The sequence below is a fragment of the Phascolarctos cinereus genome, unplaced genomic scaffold (genome assembly GCF_003287225.1).
Source record: "Phascolarctos cinereus isolate Bilbo 61053 unplaced genomic scaffold, phaCin_HiC Scaffold_5;HRSCAF=322, whole genome shotgun sequence".
Classification (NCBI taxonomy): Eukaryota; Metazoa; Chordata; class Mammalia; order Diprotodontia; family Phascolarctidae; genus Phascolarctos; species Phascolarctos cinereus.
In genome coordinates, this window is record NW_027555958.1 from 289,718,129 (window position 1) to 289,741,742 (window position 23,614).

Sequence of the window (23,614 nt, forward strand, 5' to 3'; positions counted from 1 at the left end):
GAGTGGAGCCTGTATCTTTAAGAAATTCAGCTGAACAACAGGCATGTTTTCCATGTCCTGGGTTCTTCACAATAACAAAGAGTTCACTTTTTTAAGGGAAAAAAACATATAACCCATTTGGCCTGAGTCCTGCTGCCCTGGCTTGGGTCCAGTCTCCTCCTTTCTACCAGAGATGGGAGTCTCTCCCCTGCTACAGTCCTATGGGAGCCAGGAAGATGCACAAGAAGCTGCCTGACCCAAGAGAACCAAAGGAGTCCAGTACCATGAGGTCATCAACCACTGTGACCTCTCCTAGGGAGGGAGTTTGTGGGAGACAGATGGCCTAGTGCCCTCCTGCTCTCGTTTCAAAACTTTGATAACTTTGTTATCTGTGCCTCTGTGCTGGACTCATCAGAGATTAGACAGGGACAGGGGGGTGTCAGCCTCCCCTCAGCCCAACCTGCTGCTTCCAGATGAGACTTCGTAGAATTGAAAGAACCCATTCCCAAAACTTACCACACGTCTGCTTTCCTTCCGTAGCCTTCTCCACTTATCACCTCTGGGCTCATCCAGTATGGTGTGCCTGTGACGGAACGAATCCCTGTCCCTGACATACAGATGGTCTGCAGTCGTTTGCTGGCCCCAAAATCCCCAAGCTTCACATTCCCAGCAGAGTCACGGAGGATGTTGGCTCCTGGGATACAAGAGGGCAGTCACTGTAGTCCTAGAGCTGGAGGTGCCCTTCCCCATCATCCAAAGCTACTGTTCTCCCCGAAACAATGGCACAAGCCCAGGATTTCCTATTATGGCAAGGGAGAGCCCAGGCCTGGGATGTCAGTTGCCCCAAGAAGGTAGCCAGCCCCTGCCCACCACTCTCTCACCTTTGATGTCTCGATGCACAATCATGTTGCTGTGCAGGTAGGACACGCCTTCTAGGATCTGCCGTGTGTATTTACGGGTCACGCTCTCGGTTAAAGCACCATAGGCCTTCAGCTGGTCTTTCACTGAGCCCTGCCAGCCACCAAGCAGAAGATCAGAGAAAGTGGAGCCAGAGCATCACTTCCTTCCTAGGCCTCCAGTTATGAAGAAGGGGAGTCAGGGATGAAGGCAAACCTGCCACGGTCCAGCCAATAGGCAAAGACACCCATCCTTGTGGAAAAAGACCCCTGGGATGGGAGGAGAGGGGAGGGAAATTTGCGCCCAGTAATGCTCCCTGTCCCCCACACACTAAGGCTACGGCCATTCAGCCTCAGGGAGCTTAAGGATAGCTAAGTGAAGTCAGCCCAAAACTTTACACCCATTGCTATTTCTGAGGCATCAAAACAAAACAAACATTCTGCTTTCCAAATATAGAACCCAGAAGACCATACTGATTTAGTTGACATATCATTACAATGATGGTCCCAGGACTGTAACAAATCCAGTCATCCACCAGGACAGTAGGTCACCCCTCAAGACCAGAAGCAGTGATCTTCTCACCCTCAAGAGGCCCTTTCCTGCTCCCCCCACCCCACTACAAAGTTAATCAACTAAGCTTTGGGATTGGCCGTGGCTATAGATTGGGCAGTGAGTTAATCAACCACATGTCAACTCTATCTAGCAAGGTTCTGCACTGAGCCTTTCCCATACAGCCATCCCAACAGGTCACTGGGGAGGCCTGGCCAGTATAGGCCTTTTGCTATCTGCCCTTCTGCCATTACTCATGCACCTCATTTTCTACCTCTTAATAAGAGAATAATCAAATTAGTATTAACATTGTTCCTGGGACGGGCAGGACAAATACAGCCCAGATTCAGAGAGGTAAACTGCGTAAGCCAAAGCATTCTTACCTGTTCCTCCTGTTCCCTATTCCCAAACATGTTCAGCTATTCCTCCTAGGTCCCTATCCCACTTTATTCTCCCTTTCCATTGTGGCATCTGGAACCCTTTTCCTACTGTTAACAAATGACCTTTTACATTAGACCAGTTGCTCTCATGATCCTTCCATCTCCTTGGCAAACATAAACCTCATTTAACTTCCCCAGTATTGAGCACTCCATCTCTCATGTCCTTCAACACATCAAGCCCAGAAAACAAGTAGTTAAACTAGCTGTATCTCACTGCCACTTCCAGACCTTTACACAGTAACCTCGCCTCCTTTGAAATTTACTCCATCTGGATATATCGCCCTATGTAGATCCTGGTGGCTGTTGCTCACTTCTCTTCCCTTTCTTAAGGAATTCATGTATAGCTCACAATCTCTCCACAACATCCTATTCCTTTGTTCTTGGGGACCTCAATTTACACGATCACTGTCCTCCCCTCCAAACCCCCCCTCCAATAGCCTTGCATCTCAGTTCACCAACCTTCTCAACTCTGTCAGTCCTTAAAAAACCCTTACTTGATACAACCATCCTCTATTGCTATCTATCATCATGTATCCCTCCTCTCCTACTTAGCAAAATTCCCTGAGAAAGCCATCTCCATTAGCTGCCTCCACTTCCTCCCCTCTCATTTCCCAATTCTTTGCCATCTGGCTTCCACTTTATTACTTAACTGAAAATATTCTCTCTAAAGTTACCAATGATCTTTTAATCACCACATCCAATATAACCTTTCATTCCACATCCTTCTTGTACTCTCTGCAACCTTTGACACCATTGGTCACCCTCTCCTCTTAGATACTCTCTCATCTCTAGGTTTTCATGATACTTCTCTTTCCTGCCTCTCCTCTACATCTGACAATCATCTGACAACTTCTCAGTCTCCTTTACTGGATCTTTATCCATGTCATGCTCACTAAATACAGGTGTTCCTCTCTCCCCCGCCCCCCAGCTCTGTCGTAGACTCTCTTCTCTTTTCCTTTTATGTTATGTTGGTGATCTTAGGTTTAACTCTATGCAGATGATTCCCAGATCTACATATCTAGCCCTAACCTCTCTCCTAGATTGCTATCCTGCACCACCAACTACATTTTGGACATCTCCAACTGGACTGTCCACAGGACCTCAAACTCAACATGCTCAGGGGACTCATTATGTTTTCTTCCAAACCCTCTCCTTTCCCACTTTCCTGTTACTGTTGACAGTCCCACCATCCTTCTTAGGCTTACAACCTCTGGTGTTAGCCTGACTTTTCATTCTTACTCATCCCATATGTTCAATCTATTGTCTAATCTTGTCATTTCTATCTTCACAACATCTCTCATATATGACATCTCCTGTATATTTCTTCTCTTCTCTACTCACACAACTCATCACCTCTCACCTGGACTATTGCAATAGGCTTCTAATTAGTCTCCCTGCCTCAGGTCTCTCCCCACTGTTTTTCTAAAACATAGGTCTGACCGTGTCACACTCCTCCTTCTCACACAAACCTCCCCCCTCCTCCTGTCACTGATTTCCCATGGCTCCCTACTACTGCTAAAATCAAGTAGAAAGCCTTCAACTTGACATTTAAAGCTCTTTATAACCTGGTCACCTCCTACTTTTCCAGTCTTTTCACACTTTGCTCCTATCCTTGTACTCTATGATCTGGCTAAATGGCTTACCTGCTATTCCTCACATAGGGCACTCAATGTCTCCCTTCCACGGATTTTCACTGGCTGTTCAGGAATGCCCTCCCTCTCTGCTAGGGACTCCCAGCTTCCTTGGCTTCCTTCAAGACTTGATTCAAATCCTACTTTCTCCTTAAGAAAGGCCTTTCCCACTCCTCTTCTACTAGTCCCTTTCCATTTGCACTGTATATATCTTCTATGCACTTGGTTATTTTAATGTTGTCCTCTATTAGAATGTGAGCTCTTTGGGAGCAAGAACTGTGTGTGTGTGTGTGTGTGTGTGTGTGTGTGTGTGTGTGTGTGTGTGCACATGCAATACACACTTTTTTTTTTGGCTATTTTTTGTATCCTCATACCTTAGCACAGTGTCTAGCACATAGCAGTACTCAATAAATGCTTGTTTACCAATGGACTGATCTATATATCCTCCTCTCCACTTGTTTTAGTCTTATTGAGTTTGAAATATTTGTAGATCATCTAAGTTGAGATGTCCAGCTGGCAAATGGAAATGAGGCTAAAGCTCAAAAGAGGTATACAGGCTGGATGTGTAGTCACCTGCATCGCAATGACACACACACACAGAAGGCTGTACCCTTGACCTCATCATCACTCTTGCTGTTCCACGTCCACAAGCCACAACTCTGGAATACTTCTATTGGTCCCATTACCTACTGTCTTTGAAGGTTTCCCTTCTGTTTTCTTTCTCCTAACTCTATACTCATTGTAAGCTACGTTCCTAGTCATTCCACCTCTCCCTGATTTTCTAAGCCATCAAGCCCTGCTCTGGCCTTACTCTTCTCCCTTCAAAATTTTGGCCCTTCAGTGACCAGTTTTACTTGGCACTGTCCCTCAACCCTTGAATGTCTTGCCCTGATGTTCTGCTGCCATTTGCCTCTTTCCAAACCCTACCCCTGGATTACCCCTATCATCTATTTCCTTCACTCATGCTAACATGCTAGAGAAGTCACAATCATGCTCACTGGAATCACTACAAATTCATATTATTCACTCTCAGAACTGGGCCTTCACTGTTGCATGCCAGTCCTTTTACTATTCACTGATCACAAGCCCTGTTTCAAACCTTCTTTTCTCAAACTATTTATACTGCTTCTTTCCCCTACTATTATTTTTGGGAGAGAACCTCATTTTTATATTTCACAAAAAAATTTGAGGCCACTTATCAAGAACTTTCTTCTCCCCAACTCCACACTTAACTTTCTTTTTTTTTGGGGGGGGCTCGGCAATGGGGTTAAGTGACTTGCCCAGGGTCACACAGCTAGTAAGTGTTATGTGTCTGAGGCCACATTTGAACTCAGGTCCTCCTGAATCCAAGGCCGCTGCTCTACCCACTGCACCACCTAGCTGCCCCCCACATGTAACTTTTTTTTTTGGAGGGGGAGGCAATTGTGGGTTAAGTGACTTGCCCAGGGTCATATAGCTAGTGTCAAGTGTCTAGTCTGAGACAGGATTTGAACTCAGGTCCTCCTGACTCCAGGACCAGTGCTCTATCCACTGAGCCACCTAGCTGCCCCCCACACTTAACTTTCAAATCACCTTACCATCACTGCTCATTTTCTCCTTCATTATGTCCTCAAATGAGATGATATTCATAAAAAAGCTGAGCACATTATTTAGCATATAGTAGGTGCTTAATAAACGTTTATTACCTTCCCTTTTCCTCCTTTGCCCCAGTCTCAGATCTTTTTCTTTACCAATGCCAACCCTTCCACTTGTGCCTTTGATCTTATGGTAATCATCTTGTGTAGTTGTTCCTTGGATTATCATCCTCTCTCCTAATATTAAGCCTCTCTCTCATCCCTTTCACAGACAAACTTCTAGAAAAAGCTGTCTGCATGTTTCCACTTTCTCACATCTCTTCCTTGGATAAGCTGGCTTAAATCCCCACCACTCAACTGTAACTGCTTTCTCCAAGGTCACAAATGATGTCTTTATCGCTAAATCCAATGGCCTTTTCTTAGATCTCCTTCTTTGTGAATTTTGTGGCTTTCGACACTGTTAAACTAAACTCAAGGGACAATAAAGTTCAGACTCCTCCTCACCTGATGAATTCTTTTCTGTCTTTTTTGTAGGATCATCTTCCATTTCCTGATCCCTAATTGTAGATATATCCCACACTCCTCTCCTGGGTTCTTTCTTCAATTTCCATACTCTTTCCTGGCAACCACATTAGTTCCCACTGATTTAAACTGTCATTGAGATGCAGGTGACTACATATCCAGCCTTTATATCTCTTTTTGAGCTTTAGCCTCATTTCCAGTTACCAGCTGGACACTTCAACTTAGATGATCTATAAACATTTCAAACTCAATAAGACTAAAACAAACTTCATTATGTATACTTCCCTCCTAAAATCACCCATCCTTATAATTTCTATGTATCTATCAGACACCACCATTTTATCAGTCACATAGTTTCATAACCTACAAGTCATTTGTGACTCTTACTGTCAAGTCAACTGCCAAGTTTTCAAAGAATTTCAGAATTTGAAGAATTGTAAGGGACCTCAGCAACTATTCAGTCCAGTCCATCCAGGAAGGAATGTCTACTCCTCATGCCTAACAGTGGTTATTCAGCTGTCGCTTGAAAAACTCCAATTAGAGGGAACCCATCAACTGCTGAGGCAGCATACTTCTTTTCTGCATTGTTTTCTCTGGCCTCAAGGCTAAGTTTAAGTCTTTGCACTATTTCCAGTTCTGACTTCTGGAGCCAAACAGAAAAAGTCTAATCCTTCTTCCATGCACATATTTGAAGACAGCCAATATGCCTTTCAAATCTTTTCTTCTCCAGACTGACTATACCCAGTTCCTTTAATGACATCTTTTTGATTCTACTTCAACATTTTTTGTATCCATACCTCATTCTCTACTCCCACCACTACTGCCCTGGCTCGAGCCACTGTCATAGTTTGGCTGCTCTCCTGCAATGGCTTTCTGAATGGTCTCCCTGTATCTAGTCCTTCCCTTCTCCAATTCACTGTCCACAAAGCTACCAAGCTGCATGCAAGTCTTCTAACATGCAAGTCTGACCACTCACTGCCTGGTTGAAGAAGTCTAGTGGCTCCCAGTGCCTCTAGGATAAAAGACAAATTCCTTTGTTTGGTATTTAAAAGTCTTCCCGACCTGGATCTCACCTGTTTTCTCCAGACTGATTTCCTATCACTCCCCTTTCATGCACTGTACAACCCAGACAGACTGACCTATTCACTATTCCTCTTAGATAAAATTCCATTTCCTACCTCCATACCTTCACACAAGCTATTCGCTATCCTATGACAGTAGTTCTTCTCTGTCACCTCTATCTCTTGAAGCCTTTGTTCCCTTCAAGACTCTCAGCTTAAGTGGCACCTCCTATAAGAGACTTTTTTCCCTGATCCTCCCAGTTGCTAATGCCCCCAAGAAACCACTGAATTTTGTTTTGTTTTGTTTTTGTTTTAGGCAATTGGGGTTAAGTGACTTGCCCAGGGTCACACAGCTAGTAAGTGTCAAGTGTTTGGTCTGAGGCCGGATTTGAACTCATGTCCTCCTGACTTCAGGGCTGGTGCTCTATCCTCTGCGCCACCTAGCTGCCCCAACACTGAATTTATTTTGTATATATCTCGTATTTACTTATCTGTGAACATGAAGTTTTTTCCAGCCTAATGTAAGCACATTGAAGGCTTTGTCTTTGTATTCCCAGGGCTTAGCATAGTGCCTGGTCCACGGAGGCACTAAATAAATGCATGCTGATGGTTTGCTTCCTTGCCCCCTACTAACCCCGTGGCTAGTATCTTCGTTCCCACTTCCCATTACTGCCCACTCTTTCTTCCCCTTTAAGCTATATGCCCAGCTGTGCCCCACCTAGCATACCCCTGGCATGTACTCCATGAAGATGGTCAGGGTCTTCTCAGAGCGATCACGGAGACAGCCATAGTACTGCACGATGCGATCATGCTGCAAGTTCTTCAACAACTGGATTTCACACTCAAGGGCACTTACCTCCTGGGGGATGAGAGAAGGAAGCTTTGTTGTCCCCACATATCCTAACTGTCTAGTCTTCCAGTCATCACCATTTGCCTATCAGAGTGTGGGAAGCCTTACTTGTAAGATCTGTCTATTGCCCTGCCAATTGGACTTCACACCTGCCCAGGTCTCTAATTACATATTTTTAACCACATTTTTAGGAAAAAGTAAAAAAAACCTTATCTCTGGTCTGGGGCTCTCTACAGGGGTAGAAAAGGAACTAACTGCAATGTGGACTGGGCACTGCCTAGAATCATAGCCTCTAGTTCCCCTGGATTTTCTTTTCCTGTGTCTTTCTCCTTTAATTAAGCACCATCCACTGGGAGTCAAACTAACTCTCTCCTTTTCTCAAATCTCAATTTCTCCAAAATATATGTGTGTATGTGTGTGTATATGTGTGTGTGTGTGTGTGTGTGTGTGTGTGTGTGTGTTTAGGCCATTGGGGTTAAATGACTTGCCCAAGGTCACACAAGTGTTTGGTCTGAAGCCGGATTTGAACTCAGGTCCTCCTGACTTCAGGGCCGGTGGTCTATTCATTGCGCCACCTCACTGCCCCTAAAATTTCTATATTTTTAAAATGTAATCTTTCTCCCTTCCCCAAAAAATCCCTGTTACCTTTTTCTACCCTCTATTCTTGTTAATGACAAGTGTGTTTCTTAAGGGAGACAAAGATAGAGATTTCTGGATTTCTTAACAACCTGGGGACAGTCTATAAGGAGGTGAGCCTCTAGGCTAGTTACCGAATACAGTATTAGTGTTTTTTGCCTGGTATAAGAAGGTTTTAGAAGAGTGTCCTTTCCTCACAGGAACCCTCATATGTCCTAGAGCCCAGCCTCACCTTAGCCCTTGGCAATAATGCTTGTGGGCATTCTGACGCAGAATGTGGGGAGTGGTCATGGAGCTACTACATCTAGCTACTATATCTATGACTACATCAAGAATAGATTCCTTTTTTTTCTTTTTTGGTATATTTTGAACTTTAACACCTAAAAAGGGGAGCATTTCCAGACTTGAGAACACCAACAGGGAATTATATAAGAAACCATGAATCTCTACTTCATAGTGCTTGGGTTTTTTTGGTGGTTTTTTTTTTAATAGAGTAAATTCCACACATTACTTTCAAAACTGTCCTGCTCCTCTGTGCTTCCATCTAAATTTCCTTCTGTTCTCTTCTATGTTATAACCAAATTTCAAATTGAATTCTCCTTTGGAATAGGGGTGACCCCTGGAATCCAAACCTGACTTCTCTGCTGAATAAGGGCTCTATGGGATCCTCTATCTGGCACTATCAGCTACTTTCCCCTCTGGGTTTCCTGAGTTCACCATCAATGGACAGGTTCCTTCTATTCTGTGTACTGGTAGCATTCTTTAAGCTTTTCCACCCTTGTTCTCATCCCAGAGCAGCAGCTATTAGCAGAGAGAGATCTGGCTGCTTTATCATGAGAAAAGCAATGGAGACAGGTAAGAACCTCAGTCTATGAGGAAAGGATGGGGAGTTCTATTTACCTTGCTTGTTTCAGGACTGTCTGGGTCAAACTGGACCTGCTTAGAAGCAAGTTCCCGTCCAGTGTCCACATCGTAGCACAGATAGACTCGGCCAAACGCACCTTGACCCAGGAGCTTCCCCCTACGCCAGTTTATGGGAGCACTTGGAGCTATTGGAGAGAGAAAATAGAGAGGCTGTTATTAAACGCCACATGTTGAACAGCTGAAAGTCTAAGTTCTGGGGGCTTTCTTGGACTTTGGCTTCTCACTACAGCCTACTTCAACAATGGAACACAGGTCTAGCTATTCAACAGGAAGCCCATGCCCTGTTTTTGCTTTAGTTTGTTGAGCCAAAGGGTCAACTAAGGTCAAAGTAAAAGTATTCTCTTGTAACAATCAACTATTTTTATTTAGAAAGTTATTTCACATTTTAATAGTTAATGTTAATTTTCATCTAAATATATCTGTGGCAGCAGTAAAAAGAGTTTCACAGATGAAAAATCTAAGGTCCAGTAAGGTCAGGTAACTTATTGGAGGTTTCCATACGGCAGTAAACATTCCCCTATTTAACATCTCATTCTCCATCTCTAGCCTCGGTGCAGTGGCACAAACCATTCCCCATGTTGAGAATGCACACTTTCTTCATCCTCACCTCTCAGAATCCTTGTCTGTCCTTCAAGGCTCAGCTCCTATAGGACCTCCTTTGTGAAGCAATTCCCCAACCCTGACAATTATGAGTGCCCTCTCCTACTTCCATTTTTCTTGTACTGTGTTTATTCATGGACATAGTATATCCTTCCCAATAGAATGTAATTTCCTTGAGGGTAAGGTTTCATTTTTCTTTTTGTATTCTTTTAGTGCCTAGCACAGCGCTGAATAGCACAGGTGCTTAGTAATGTTTACTGAACTGAAATGAATGATGGAGGCAGGTCCAAAAATTGGGTTCTCCAAGGCCTTCCAATCCCAAGCTTTCCACTAGAGTAGATCAGACCAGACCAGTTTACTGCTGAGCCTAAGAGCATCCCAAGAAAAGCCAAAAGCCAAGAAAAGCTGATGTTTATATAGACTGGGACATGGTGATGGCGGGGGAGGACAGGCAGGGAGAAGGAGGTGAAGGAGAAAGAAGCGTTCTTCTATCACGGTGTGTGATCCACGCTCAGTGTGTGAGAAGCTGGATGGTGATGAGGATGTGCTGCTCTCCTACTCCTCCCTAACTGAGGAGATCTAATTACTACTGCAAGTTCTGTTGCTCACTGGCTGTGGGACTGATTCACTTCCCTTCCCTGGGTCTTATTTCAAAACAGGGAGTCCATATAAAAGGTCACATATTTAGAATTACAGAAGATTTTGGAAATCATCCAGTCACGTTCACTAGAGAATTCAAATTCTGGTCTGTTATTTATTAACTGTGAGCAAATGGGCCCGAGCAGATTACTTTTCCTTTATGAACCTTCTCTATAAAATAAAGGCATTAGACCAGAGCCTCTGAGGTGTGATATTGCTGCTCAGCTGCTCTGAACTCTTGCTGATAGCCCTCTTCAGCTTCCTTCCTTTTTCCTCCCTAGGAGAGCCTCTTCTGCTAGATACAGAGCCTTACACTTGGTTGGCACGCTCCTTTCCTGCACAGTGAGGGCATTTTCACTGTCTGCACTCCACAGACGCCCTCGGGGGTCCAGATATTGCACTGCCAGGCCCTGGTTCTCTCCATTGGTGCTCAGGGAACGACTGGAGGGGACCAACGTGAACAGATTCCCTTGATGACGCCTTATCCGGGGAAATGTTCTCCGGCCTACAATGATTCGGGAAAAAGAGGACAGAGAAAATCAGATTACTCACCATAAGGTTTGCTGTGCAAACAATGGCAAGCATCCAAGACTTTGGGTGGGATGAAATGGAACAATAAAATCACCTATATTCAGTTCCCTTCGCCACCTGCCTAGCTCATCCTAGAGTAGCTGCTGCCTAATTTATCTGGAATATATAAACTAAAAGCAGAAAAAAATGAAGCAGGAGATTAGGGGACATGAGAGCCACAGCTTGACCTGGAAAAGAGTAGCTCCAGGTGACAACACCAAAATGGCCCTTGGCTGCCCTGTGCACACTTCTGAATAGTAGTCACACTCTCTGTGCTCCTAAAGGACTAGGGTAGACATTAAGGAGTTGGAAACCCTTGAACAGTTATAGGGATGGATAAGGTCAACATGAAGTTGAGGAGCAGCTACCTTGGAGATAGTCTCTACTCTCTCTAAAAAAATAGGATAAGAAAGCTATTTTTTTTTTCTGTTCCCAGTTTATAGAGTCTGGAACATAACTCTTTAGTGAAAAGTTAAAACACAGGTCCTTGGGTGAAGCTACATAGGGACAGTTTGGTTTAGGCTATTTAGGCAAAACCACAGCGGGAGATGATAACTCTACAAGAAATTGGATCATAGGCTTCTCTCACTCTTTCTAGTTACTCATGCAGGAAGAGGCACAGGATAACCAGCAGAGGGAAGGGTTGTGCTCACCATCATTGTAGTCCTTGTGATGAACAGAGACATGGTAACGACGGGGATATGTTCCACCCTTCACCCCTTTGTCATAGAGCTGAGTGTCACGATCTGAAAGAGATACATACAGGAATGGGCACTGGCTACTGGATAGGTGGCCAATAGCCACATTTTCACAATCTAGCTCTAACCTATCTCTTCAAATTGATTTCATCTTATTCCTTCATCATGATCTAGCCAAACTGGCCACATGCTATTGCCCACAGGACATTCTGTCTTGTCTCCTACCTTTGTACAGGCCGCCCTCTATGTTCGAAATGCTCCTTCTTCACTCTCTGCTTCTCAGAATCCCAAGCTCCCTTCAAGGCTTAGCTCAAGCACTATCTCCTACACGGGGCCTTCCATTCCCCCAGTTTTTATTCTCACTTATTTTGCATTTACTTACATCTGTGTACACACTGTTTCTTTCTTTCTTTCTTTTTTTAATTTTTTTTGTTTGTTTTTTCGGTTAGGCAATGGGGTTGAGTGACTTGCCCAGGGTCACACAGCTAGTAAGTGTTATGTGTCTGAGGCTGGATTTGAACTCAGGTCCTCCTGAATCCAGAGCCAGTGCTCTATCCACTGCGCCACCTAGCTGCCCCTACACATTGTTTCTTCCAGTGGAATGCAGTAAGCTCCTTGAGGTAAGGACAGTTTCATTTTTGTCATAGTAGGTTATTTAATAAATGCTTGAATTGGTCTAGTTCACCTAGCTCAGAGATGCAAGGGGCAAAGCTGCTACTCTCTCTTCCCAGTGGGCACCACATCTCTGACTAGAGTGGTCACCTGTGATCTGAAGCAACTTACCTGAATATTCTTGTCTGTTATCTGGGAAACTCTGGGCTCTAGACATCCGAGATTTCCGAAAGGATGGGCTAGTGAAACAAGCAAACAAACAAACAAACTTTTAAAAAAATACAACTTTCAGAAAATTTCTTAAGGAGTCCAAAAAAGCAGAGGATGACCACTTGGCATTAAAGCCCTCTTCTGCCTTGGATCTGATCAAGACGATACTCTGACTATTTTTCAGCAATCTGAGGCAGTAAAGGCTGGGTATTCTCCTACATCCAAATCTTTTCTTTCCCTAAGTCTGATGCCTAAATCCAACAATGCATTTATAAAAAACTACCCCAGTCCAAAACACTAGCCTGGATGAGAACTGTACAGCCTAGCACTCCAACCTTCAAAAACAGAGACAATCCCAGGGATTCTCAGATAATACTTCTCTGGGACCACCTCTCTTCTAAGCTTCTGTTTATTAGACAATAAAGGAAGAATCTAAGAGTTCTTGACAAATACCTTGCCCTGAATAAAAGGAAAGGTAAGAATGAGAATAGTGATGGAAATGCCTAGAAAAAAAGTCATGAGACCAAATCTAAGAGAAAAGTCAGCAATAAAAATCATGGCCTCAAAAATCATGTCTACACACAAATGGATACAGTATGTGTAACAAGATGATGATAAACATGAAGACTGTAATGGAAATGAAGTCAACTATGAGAAGCAACAAAATTTAGGACAACTCTTTTTTGCTATAATTGATAGGACACAGAGCTTTATGTACTTATCAGTACATGATCACACTCTTGGGAAGTTTTTCTTGGCTATTTTGGGGAAATATATTTTAGGAGGGGTTACTGGATATGTTTTTTTAAATGAATCTGTTGAGTTTAAATAAAACGTATCAATACAATAAAAAATTCATGCATGGTAAACTAGAGGTCTTAATATAAGGAATGAAATTTAACTTTATGAGTATCACTGAAACTTGGTGGGATAAAGCTCATTTCTGTGATGTGGCTGTAGAAAGATCTATTTTATTCAAGAGGAAAAAGATAGGTTAAACGGTGTATTGGGGTGTGGGGGAAGAGGTGTATTCTATATAAAGAAGATCATGGGTTTCTTCAGATTTTAATGTTTACCTGGATTTTTTTCATGTGAAGAAATCCAGGGAACAGGAGCTAAAGAAGAGGAAAGGATCAGGGGAAGTATTTGGGTGAAGGTCAAGAGAACCAGAAACATTAGTGATATTCTCAATGAAGTACATTAGAAGATACCTACTCAGAAAGGTGAAACAGACCCTCATCCATTTCTGGGAAACAGATCACAAGCCTAGAATAGGGAGGTATGATATAACAATGACAGGGGACTTAAATTATTCAAACATTTTTGGAACTCACTCTCTAACAAAAGCAGAAGTGATAATTTTTTTATTTGCCTTCACAATAGTTTTATTCTTCAAAAAGCGGAGGAACCAAACAAGGAAAATTCGATTCCAAATCTGATTCTTACCAATAAGGAAGAACTGGTCCCTGGGGCAGAAATGATGGGCCCTTGGCAAGGAAGTGACCACTTCATTTTAGATTTGTTTTAGAGGAGAGGAAACTAGAGCACAGTCTGGTTTGTACTCTGTACTTCAGAAGAGCAGATTTCAAAGAGTTCAGAGAAAGGATAGCTAAGATCCCATAGCCTAAAATTTTAAAGGAGAAATCAGCCCAGGTGGGATGTAAAGCTGCCATGAATTAAATTCTGAAGACAAAAGTAAAGTTTTTCCAAGAGAGGAAAAGTGAGATTTGGAGCATTTTTTTTCATATGGTTATTGACAGCTTGGGTTTCTTGTTTTGAGAATTGTTCATATCTGTTGACCATTCATCTACTGGGAAATGACTCTTTAAAAAAAAAAAAAAGATATTTTTACTGATATTTTTGTTTGTAAATCACTTAGCTATCTCACAATATCTCACCCTCCTCCCCCAGTCATTCCTTATAATAAAAAATTTAAAAAGAGAAAAAAATTCTGTAAAATGATCAAAACATTGAAAATCTAAGTTCAAAAAAAACTAAGTTTCACAACCATGAATCTTGTTTCCCTTCCCCCAACTCTGCAAAGGAACTGGAGGAAGTGTTTTCTTATATCTCTTTTTTGGGGGCTAATCTTATTCCTTATAGTTTTGCAACACTTATTTTTTATTGTTTCATTGTTGCCGTTCTTTCAATTTATACTACTGTAGTCACTGTGTGTATGTGTGCATATATATATACATGTACACACATATGTAATATATATGTGTGTGTGTATACATATATATATATGTATATATATATATGTATATGAGCTTCTACTTCACTTTGCACCACTTTGCACTTCATTTTTCCATGCTTTTCTGTAATCAAATTTGTTATTTCTTACAGCATAGTAATATTCCATATATTAATAATATTATGAATAATAATATCCACGTACCAGAATTTGTTTTGACATTCTCCAATCAATAGGCATCTATCTACTTAGTTTCCAGTTCTTTGCTACCACAAAAAAATGCTGCTAAAAATATTTTGGTGTATACAGAGCTTTTCTTTTTGTCAGTGACCTACTCGGGGTAGATATCTAGTAGTGGAATCTCTGCATCAAAAGATATGAATATTTTAGTGAATTTATTTGCATAATCCTAACATGCTTTCCAAAATGGTTGTACTAACTTACAACTTCACCAACAATGCATTAATGGGACCTGTCTTTCCACAGTTCCTCCAATGTTGATTATGCCCTTCTTTTGTCACCTTTGCCAATTTGCTGGGTACAAGGTAAAATCTCAGAGTAACTTTGATGTGCATTTCTCTTATTATTAATGATTTGAAGTATTCTTTCATATGGTATATAACATAATGCAATGCTTCTTTGGAGAACTGTTCTTTTTTAATATCCTTTAACTATTTATCTGTTGGTGGAATGGCTTTTCGTTTTACATTTTTCTCTTAGTTGCCTATATATCTTAGATACCAAGCCCTTATGTGAGAAATATGATGCAAAGATTTTTTTCTCCAGCTGACTGCTTCCCTTATTAATTTTGATGATGTGGGAGTTTTTTATGTAATAAAAATTATCTATTTTACTTTTTGTAATTGGCTGCCTCCTTTCCTTAAGAACCAATCTCCTACTTATAGATGAGAAAGATACATGATTTGCTTCTCTTCTAATTTTTAATGACATGATCTTTAGTGTTCAGATCGTGTATCTATTTTGAATGTATTGGAATCTATTAGTATAAGATGCTTATCTAGACTTAATTTCTGTCAGACTGATTTCTATTTTTCCCATCAAACAGAGAGTTATGTTTTTAGGTTTATCAAACAGTAGGTTATTGAATTCTATTATATCTAAATCCCCCTTATGTAGTCTATTCCACTGATCTACTTTACTATTTTTAAACCAGTACTAAATGGTTTTGATGATGGCTGCTTTATAATATAGTTTGAGGTATGGAAGTACTTCAGTCCTGTTTTCATTATTTCCCTTGATATTCTACATCTTTTGTTCTTCCAAATGAATTACAGTCAATCCCCAACTTTCATGGGGTAATGTTCCTGGAAAACAGCACAAAAGTAAAAAACAAGAATGTTGATACACTGAACCTACAAGAAATATGCGGTTAGGTTACCACAACCAACAAAAACGATAATCTTTTGCTAGAGATTGCTGAAAATATATTTTTCTGCATATAATTTCATAACAAAACATTAATTCTGATAATACGCACTTTTCCTAACAGAGTAACCATGAAATAACACAAAAAATTCAGCACACAAAATAAAACTGGCAACATGCAAAACATTTTTTTCTCACTAGTAATTCTCTATAATTCTGTACTAACATCTCAATTAAAAAGACACTGATTTTAGACAATATTCACTTTTTCTAACATATGAAACGTACAGTACCGTAACTACTGTACAGCAAATAAAATTCTTAAAACTAGAACATTTTTAAACCTGAATCTTACCTTCCACTATGTCAGATAGCAGTGTGAGAGTGTTGCACTATATATAATGAATCATCAATTAGTTAACACCAAACTTGCAGCTGACAGTGGTTTTAGACATTCTGACGGGAAGTTTATCTAACACCTTTATTTTTTCAGTAAGTCTCATCACTGACTTTGCACGGTTGGGCTTAGAGCCCAAAGGACTTGAACTATGCTTTGGAGGCATAACTGCAACATTAAAACTTGAATTTTGAAGATAAAAAATTAAAATATGCAATAAAAGCATGGGTAACTCTTAACTTTACAACAGTAGGGTGAACAAGACCAGTGAAGGCTCTAGTAGGATACCATTCACTCCACAAACTTGGCACGCATCATGCCTCTTATTTTTTTTCTCTACTATGCATATCTGCAAATCTGCATGGGTGCCAACGCAAAAGTGAAAATGAGGTTACTAATAAAATCATACGAATGCTTGAAGTGACTAAAGTTAAACACGGGAATGCTGAGGACTGACTATTCTTATTTTATCTTACTCAGTAAAGTACCCATTTGGTAGTTTGGTATAGCATTCAAACTATAAATTAACTCTCGTAGCATTGTCATTTTTATTATATTGATACAACCTAGCCATGAAGCTGAATATTACTTCAGCTATTTAAACTGTTTATTATTTCTTTAACAACCATTTTATAATTAAATCTATACAAGTATTGGCTTCAGTTTGGTAGACTGACTCCCAAATAGTCTACACTTTTTGTAGTTATCTGAATGGGATTTACCTTTCTATTATTGACTCTTGGACTCATACATAAAAATGTTGTTGACTTTGGTTAGCTTATTTTGTAGCCTACAATTTTGCTGAAGCTATTGTCTCAATTAGTTTCTTTGCGGATTGCCAATGGTGTTCTAAGTAAATCACAGGTGAACAGTAAATAGGATACTTTTGTCTCCTCTTCCCCTAACTTTATACCATTAATTTCTTTCTCTTGTCCTATTGTTATTGCTAGTATTTGTAAAACTATATAGCTGGGACAGGTAGCATCTTTCTTGTAATTTCTGGGAAATCTTCTAGTATACCCCCTTGCACATGCCACTTTCTTTCGGTTTTAGACAGATACTTTTTATTATATTAGAAAAGGATCCCTCTATGCCTATGATTTGTAGGTATTTTTAAAAAAGTATAAATGAGTGTTGTACTTGGTCAAAAGCTTTTTCTGCACTTATTGAGATATTATGTTTGGGGATATTTTTGTTTTTAATATATTTGTTCTAACTGTCTCTACATCTTAGATATCGTGCATCTTCAAGATAAATCTGCTATTGAGATTTTTTCCTCAGTTAACAGTTTCTTTTATAATTCTAACTGTATTGCTTTTGTACATGCAAAAATTCTTCAATTTTTATAATAAAAATAATTTTATTTCCTGTGATACTCTCTATCCCTCATTTGGTCAAGTACATTCCCTCAATCCACAGCTGTAAAAAGTATCTTTCTGTTTTTCAAAATTGCATGATCTTCTATATTTACATGATATTTGGAGCTTATTGTAGCACATTTTGTAAGACGTTGATCTAATCATTTTCTCAGACTGCTTTCCAAGTCTTCCTAGCAGTTTTTGTCAAACTATGAGCCTTTACCCCAACAGTTGGTAACTTTGGGTTTATAAATCACTCTGATACTATGTACAATTGCTTCTGGATCTTATGTACATAATCCATTCCAATGATCACCTTTTCTATTTTTCAAACAGTACTAAATAATTTTGATAAGTACTGTTTTATACTATTGCTAGCACTTGCCTTCTTTCCGCTTTCCCCCCATTATTTCCCTTTATATTCTTGACCTTTTGTTCTTTCAGATAAATATTGTTATATTGCCCAGTTTGACAAAATAATTCTTTGGTAGTTTAATTAGCATAATACTGAATGTGCAAATCAGTATAGGTAACATTATAATTTTTGTTATATTAGCACAGCTTAACCAGAAACAATTAACTTTTCTCTAAAATTATTTAAGTATTTCTGTATAGACTGTATTCATAAAATTTCTTTGCATTGGTGAATCTGATAGCTGGATTTTAAAAAAAATTTATGGTGGGTTTTGTTGGTAATATACAGAAGAGCCAATTTTTTTCACAGGTGGCTTTATTGAATATACTGTTACTCTGATGAAGTTACTGTTTGAATTAATTTTAGATGAATTTTCAAGGTTCTCTAAGTAAGGCATATGACACTGAAATCTGCTGCATCTGCAAAACCCAATTAACTTTGTTTTCTCTTTATCTATGCTTATTCCCTCAATTTCTCTGGCTATGGATTGTTGACCCAAAATTAATCCAGAAAAGTACAGACAAGCTCATCACCAGAAAGTTGGCCACCAAGTAATAACTTTTTTTGGCCACAGGAATTCATGAAGAATATTTTAATACTGGATAATATCTAATATTTTAAAATAGAATTCTTTTGAAATACTATAATAAACTTGTTATTATAAGATCCTAGAAAATTAACTCCCCTGGAGGTAGGGGAAAAGGAAGAGATAGAATAGACAGCTGAGTGAAGGGAAAATGGATATACAGGGATGGTACCTGAAGGATTTAGCCATCAAAAAAGAACCTGGGGAAGTGAGTAGTTTGAGCTGAGGAAAATGGGAAAATGAGCCTACATACTTCTAGGACCAGATCACAAGTCTAAATTCCAAATGAATAATTAGTTTTAAAAAGGCTCATGTTTTGCTGATGAGTAGGTTAGTAGTATTATTTCTCTATCTGAATACAAGGAGACAGATTGGTAAGCTAGAATTTTCCCCCTCATCAGAAATCCTTGGATTAAAATAACTTTTTACTGTGAAGACCATCAGTGTGGCCCAGAGCTAGATCTGGCTTAGTCCTTTGTTGTCCGTAGAGCAGGCTCTGCCCAGGATCTCAGCCAAGAAGTCAAGGGGTGGTAATAGAGGTTACTGTTGTCAGTGGCTAATTAGGAAAAAACACGATATTTTTAGTGACAAGTTTCTTCTCCAGGAAAGTGAAGTTTCCTCCACACAGGTAGTTCCTTTTGGAGTTTGGTGGGAGAATCTTGGCTAAAGCAAACAGAGCTGAGGGAGGAAAAACAGCACAGCTAACCCATCCTCAACTTACTTGTATAAAAAAAAAAACAAAGCAAAACTGCAATGTGGCTGGTCATACCTGTCTGCTCTCCTGTCCAAGGACTGGCAACTTCCTGACACAGAGTTTTCGGCACTGCTCAGGGGATCCAGCATCTGTAAGGCAATGTCATATGTTAACAGCACGGCAGTGGATGAAAGCCCTTCATAAATTGGTCCCTTCCTATCTTTTCCATTCTTCTTATACCTTACTCCACTCTACACACTTTGATGTGGTGACACTGGTCTCTTTGCTGCTTCTTGCACAAGACTCTCCAACTTCTCACTCCAAGCATTTTTACTGGCTGTGCCCCTTGCCTGGAATGCTCTCCCTTATCTCTGCTTCCTAGTTTCCCTGGCTTCTTTCATGTTCCAGCTAAAATCCTACCTTCTTCAAGAATCCTTTCCTATTCCCCTTAATGCTAGTACCTTCCCTCTGTTGATTATTTCTAATTTTTCCTGAATGTGTCTTATTTGTACATAGTTGATTTTCATGCTGTCTCCTCTGTCAGACTGGGGGCTTCTTGAGAATCCCCCTTTCTTTCTATCCCCAGTGCTTAGCATGGTATCTGGCACACTGTAGGCACTTAATACATGCTTGTTGACTATATGTACAATGTTCAGTCTTAGTAGCCCTCTCTGCTTTTCTTGGGGTGAAAGAGGTGATATGTTTAATCATTTCTTCTCCAGGTCTTCATTGGTTTTTCAATTATTTGGAGTTCAATTTCCTCTTAGTGATCTTTTTATTTACAATATTGAAGTCACTATGAATATTGCTCTCTTAGTTATGCTTATGTCATTCTATCAGTTCAAATAAATCTTCAGTTTCTTTGAATTTCACACAGCTGTCATATTACTATACATATATTCCAATATATTCACATACAATAGTATGTTTTTCAGTCATTTCTCAATCAGAGCACCCATTTTTTTCCCCATGTCTTCACCATCACAAAGAATACTGATAATATTTCGATATATACTGACTTCCTTGGAGGACATGCTCAATAGTGGGATTGTTCAATCAAAGTATGTGGATAGTTTAGTCACTTTTCTTAAATAATTTCAAACTAAAATCAAGAAAGGTTAGACCACTTCACAGTTCTACCAAGAGTACATCAATCTGCCTGCCTTCCCAAAGCCCCTCTAACAATGACTCGTCCTATCTTTGCCACGTTGCACAGTTAACAGGTGAAACATCAGCTTTGGGGGGGTTTTTTTTGCATTTCTCTTATTGTTAGTCACATGGATTTTATTTTTGTGTAGGCATTTATAAATTTACAATTCTCCTTTTGCAAACTATCTGCTTATATCCTTTGACTTATCTACAGGTGAATGACCATTGGTGTTATTTGTGTCAATTCTCTATATAATTTGGATATCAGACTTTTGTCAATGACATTTGATGTAAATTTTTTCCCCACTCTAACATTTTTCTTCTAATTCTATAGTCATTGATTTTATTTGTGTAAAAATTTTAATTTTATGTATGAAAAATGTTGATTTTATCTTTAAATACCTCTATTCCTTGTCTAGTTAAGAATTCTCCCCTTAGTAAGAAGGTAAAAAGCAGAAAGAAAGGCCTGAAAAATATTCCTGTCAGCACTTTGTGTAAGCAGAGAACTAAAAACAAAGTAGACCATCAACTGGAGAATGGATAAACAACTGTGTACTTGAATGTAATTACTGAAAAATAAGAAACAAATATAAAGAAATAATAAAAGCATGGAAAGACTTACAATAAATGATGCAGATCAAAGTAAGCATAAGTAGAAAAATATAAACAATTAATAAGTACTGATTATGTGACAAACACTAGGTACTAGGGATATAAGTACAAAGAAAAAAACAATATTTACTTTGAGCTTACATTCTAATGAAGGAGACAACACATGTGTACAGCACAAATATTAGTACAAATATACACAAACTAGTTCAATATAATGTAGTTTTGGAGGGCACTATCAGCTGGGAGAATCAGGAAAGTCTTCATGTAGAAGATTGTATCTGAAGTAGATCTCGCAGGAAGAGAGAGATTCCATGAAGTTGAGGTAAAGAGGGAGTCTATTCCAAGCATGAGGGGCAGCCAGTACAAGGCAAGGAGACGAAAGATGGAATATCATGTGTAAGAAACAGAGACCAGTTTGGCTGGATCCAAGAGCACAGAAGGGAAATAATGTTCAATGAGGCTGGAAAGATAGGTTGGGACCAGGTTGTGAAAGCTTTAAAAGCTAAACAGAGGAGTTTATATTTTATTGGCAATAGGAAGTCACTAGAGTTGGCTAAATGGAGGAGGGGGAGTGTCACATGGTCAGATCTGTACTAAAGGAAAATTACACTGCTACAGACTGGAGTGGAGAGACATTTGCTGTAAGGAGACTAATTAGGAAGCTGTTACGATAATCTAGGTGAGAAGTACTGAGGGCCTGAACTAAAGCAGCTGCTATGTGACTGGGCAAAAGGGCTTGGATCTAAAATAGTGGGATGGTAGAAATGGCAAGATTTGGGGAGAACTGAGTGAGGAGTTCAGGATAATGCTGAGACCTAAACACTAAGAGGATGATAATCTGAAATACTAGATAGATGGTGGTGCCTTCACCTTCATGAATAGGGAAGTCTAAAAGAGATGAAAGTTTAGGAAGAAAGATATTAAGTTGTTTTAGACACACTGAGTTTAAGATGTCCTCAGGTTATCCAATTTGAAATGTCCAAAAGGCAACTGGTGATTTAGGACTAAAACTTAGGGGAGGGAGACTAGAGAGGCTAGGGCTAGATAGAAATGATAGTTAAACCATGGGAGTTGATGAGGTTATCATGAGAGGTAAAAAAAAATCTAAATAAATAAATAAATATGTATGTATGTATGTAGAAGAGAAGAGGATGCAGGGCAGAAGGTTGGGTAACACCCACAGTCAAGGGGCATGATGTGGATCGTGAGTAAGCAAAGGAGAATGAGGGTCAGAGAGGTAGGAGGCGAACCAGCGACAAGAACGTCATGAAAACCCAAAGAAAAGACTATCTTGGAGACAGTGGTCAACAGTGTCAAATGCAGCAGATACAGGTGGAGAAGGATTAAGACTGAGAAAAGACCATCGGATTTGGCAATTAAGAGATCACTGGTAACTTTGGAGGGAGTATTTCAGTTGAGTAATGAGGTCAGAAGCCAGAATGCAGAGTTAGAGTTAGTGAAAGGAGAGAAAGTAGAGGTAGCAAGTACAGACAACTGTTAAAAAGTAGTTTGGCTAGTAAAGGGAGGAAATTGTTGAGAGGGTGGTAGGATCTAGTGAAGTGTTTTTTTTTTATTTTTAAGGATGTAGGAGACTTGGACATGTTTGAGGACAGTAGGGAAGGAATCCCATGATGGAGAGAAGTTGAGGATTCAAGAAATGGGGTGGGATGACTGGTCATTTGATCTGTTGAAGATGGGAAGAGAAGCACACGTGGGCTAGCTTTGGCAAAGAGAAGGGCTATCACTTTGTCAGGGACTGAGGCAAAGGACAACTGAGTAGGAATTAATCTCAAGGAGTTTTGAGATGAAGAACAGGGAACTCATGTTGAATAGCCTCAATTTTTTTCAGTAAAGAGGATCTTCCTCAACCGAGAGAATGGGAGTTGGGGGATGAGAAACGTGGCCTTGAGTAGGGAAGAGAAGGTTTGGAATAACCTGTAGAGACTGAAACAGGAAATCAATTAGGGAGGAATAAAAGGACAATACAACAATGTAAATGGAAGAACAAAAGGTCAAAAACTTAAATTTTTCAACTGAATCTGGAGAAGAAAATTTGGAGAATTTTCTTTGGAGAGAAAATGCCTCTCCATCCCTTCTTTGCAAAGGTATGGGATAATGGGTTTGAAATACTGAATATCATGTCAGATTTGGATGACAGGATGGTTGATTTTACACGATTGCTTTTTCCTTATTAAATTTTTTTTTCATTATAAAGGATGGCTTCCTGGGTTGGGAAGGAGGAAAGATGTATTCAGAAGTGAAAGTGATGTAAAACAAAAGACATGAATAATTTTTTAAAGAAAGAGGGAAAAATAATTCACCCTCTAGCCACACTTGTGAAATCTGATTCCATTATCTTCTTTTTTTATGGTATGACATTTTATATTCCGGGCACATATCCATTTTGTGCTTTAACGCAGTAATATAGTAG

The 23,614-nt window shown here is 39.9% G+C and overlaps 1 protein-coding gene across 2 annotated transcripts in view; it reads right to left on the reverse strand.

Moving 5' to 3' along the window:
* The window catches only part of MAP3K3 (mitogen-activated protein kinase kinase kinase 3), a 105,469-nt gene that overhangs the window by 3,484 nt on the left and 78,371 nt on the right, over positions 1-23,614 (reverse strand). For both annotated transcript variants that reach the window (XM_020997799.2, XM_020997798.2), the window contains 8 exons: positions 19,498-19,571; positions 12,354-12,421; positions 11,526-11,618; positions 10,616-10,807; positions 9,040-9,188; positions 7,381-7,512; positions 861-990; positions 496-673 (listed from right to left, as the gene is read on the reverse strand). In XM_020997799.2, coding sequence (XP_020853458.1) covers positions 496-673; positions 861-990; positions 7,381-7,512; positions 9,040-9,188; positions 10,616-10,807; positions 11,526-11,618; positions 12,354-12,421; positions 19,498-19,571 — 1,016 coding nt within the window. The remainder of the gene's footprint in view (positions 1-495; positions 674-860; positions 991-7,380; positions 7,513-9,039; positions 9,189-10,615; positions 10,808-11,525; positions 11,619-12,353; positions 12,422-19,497; positions 19,572-23,614) is intronic.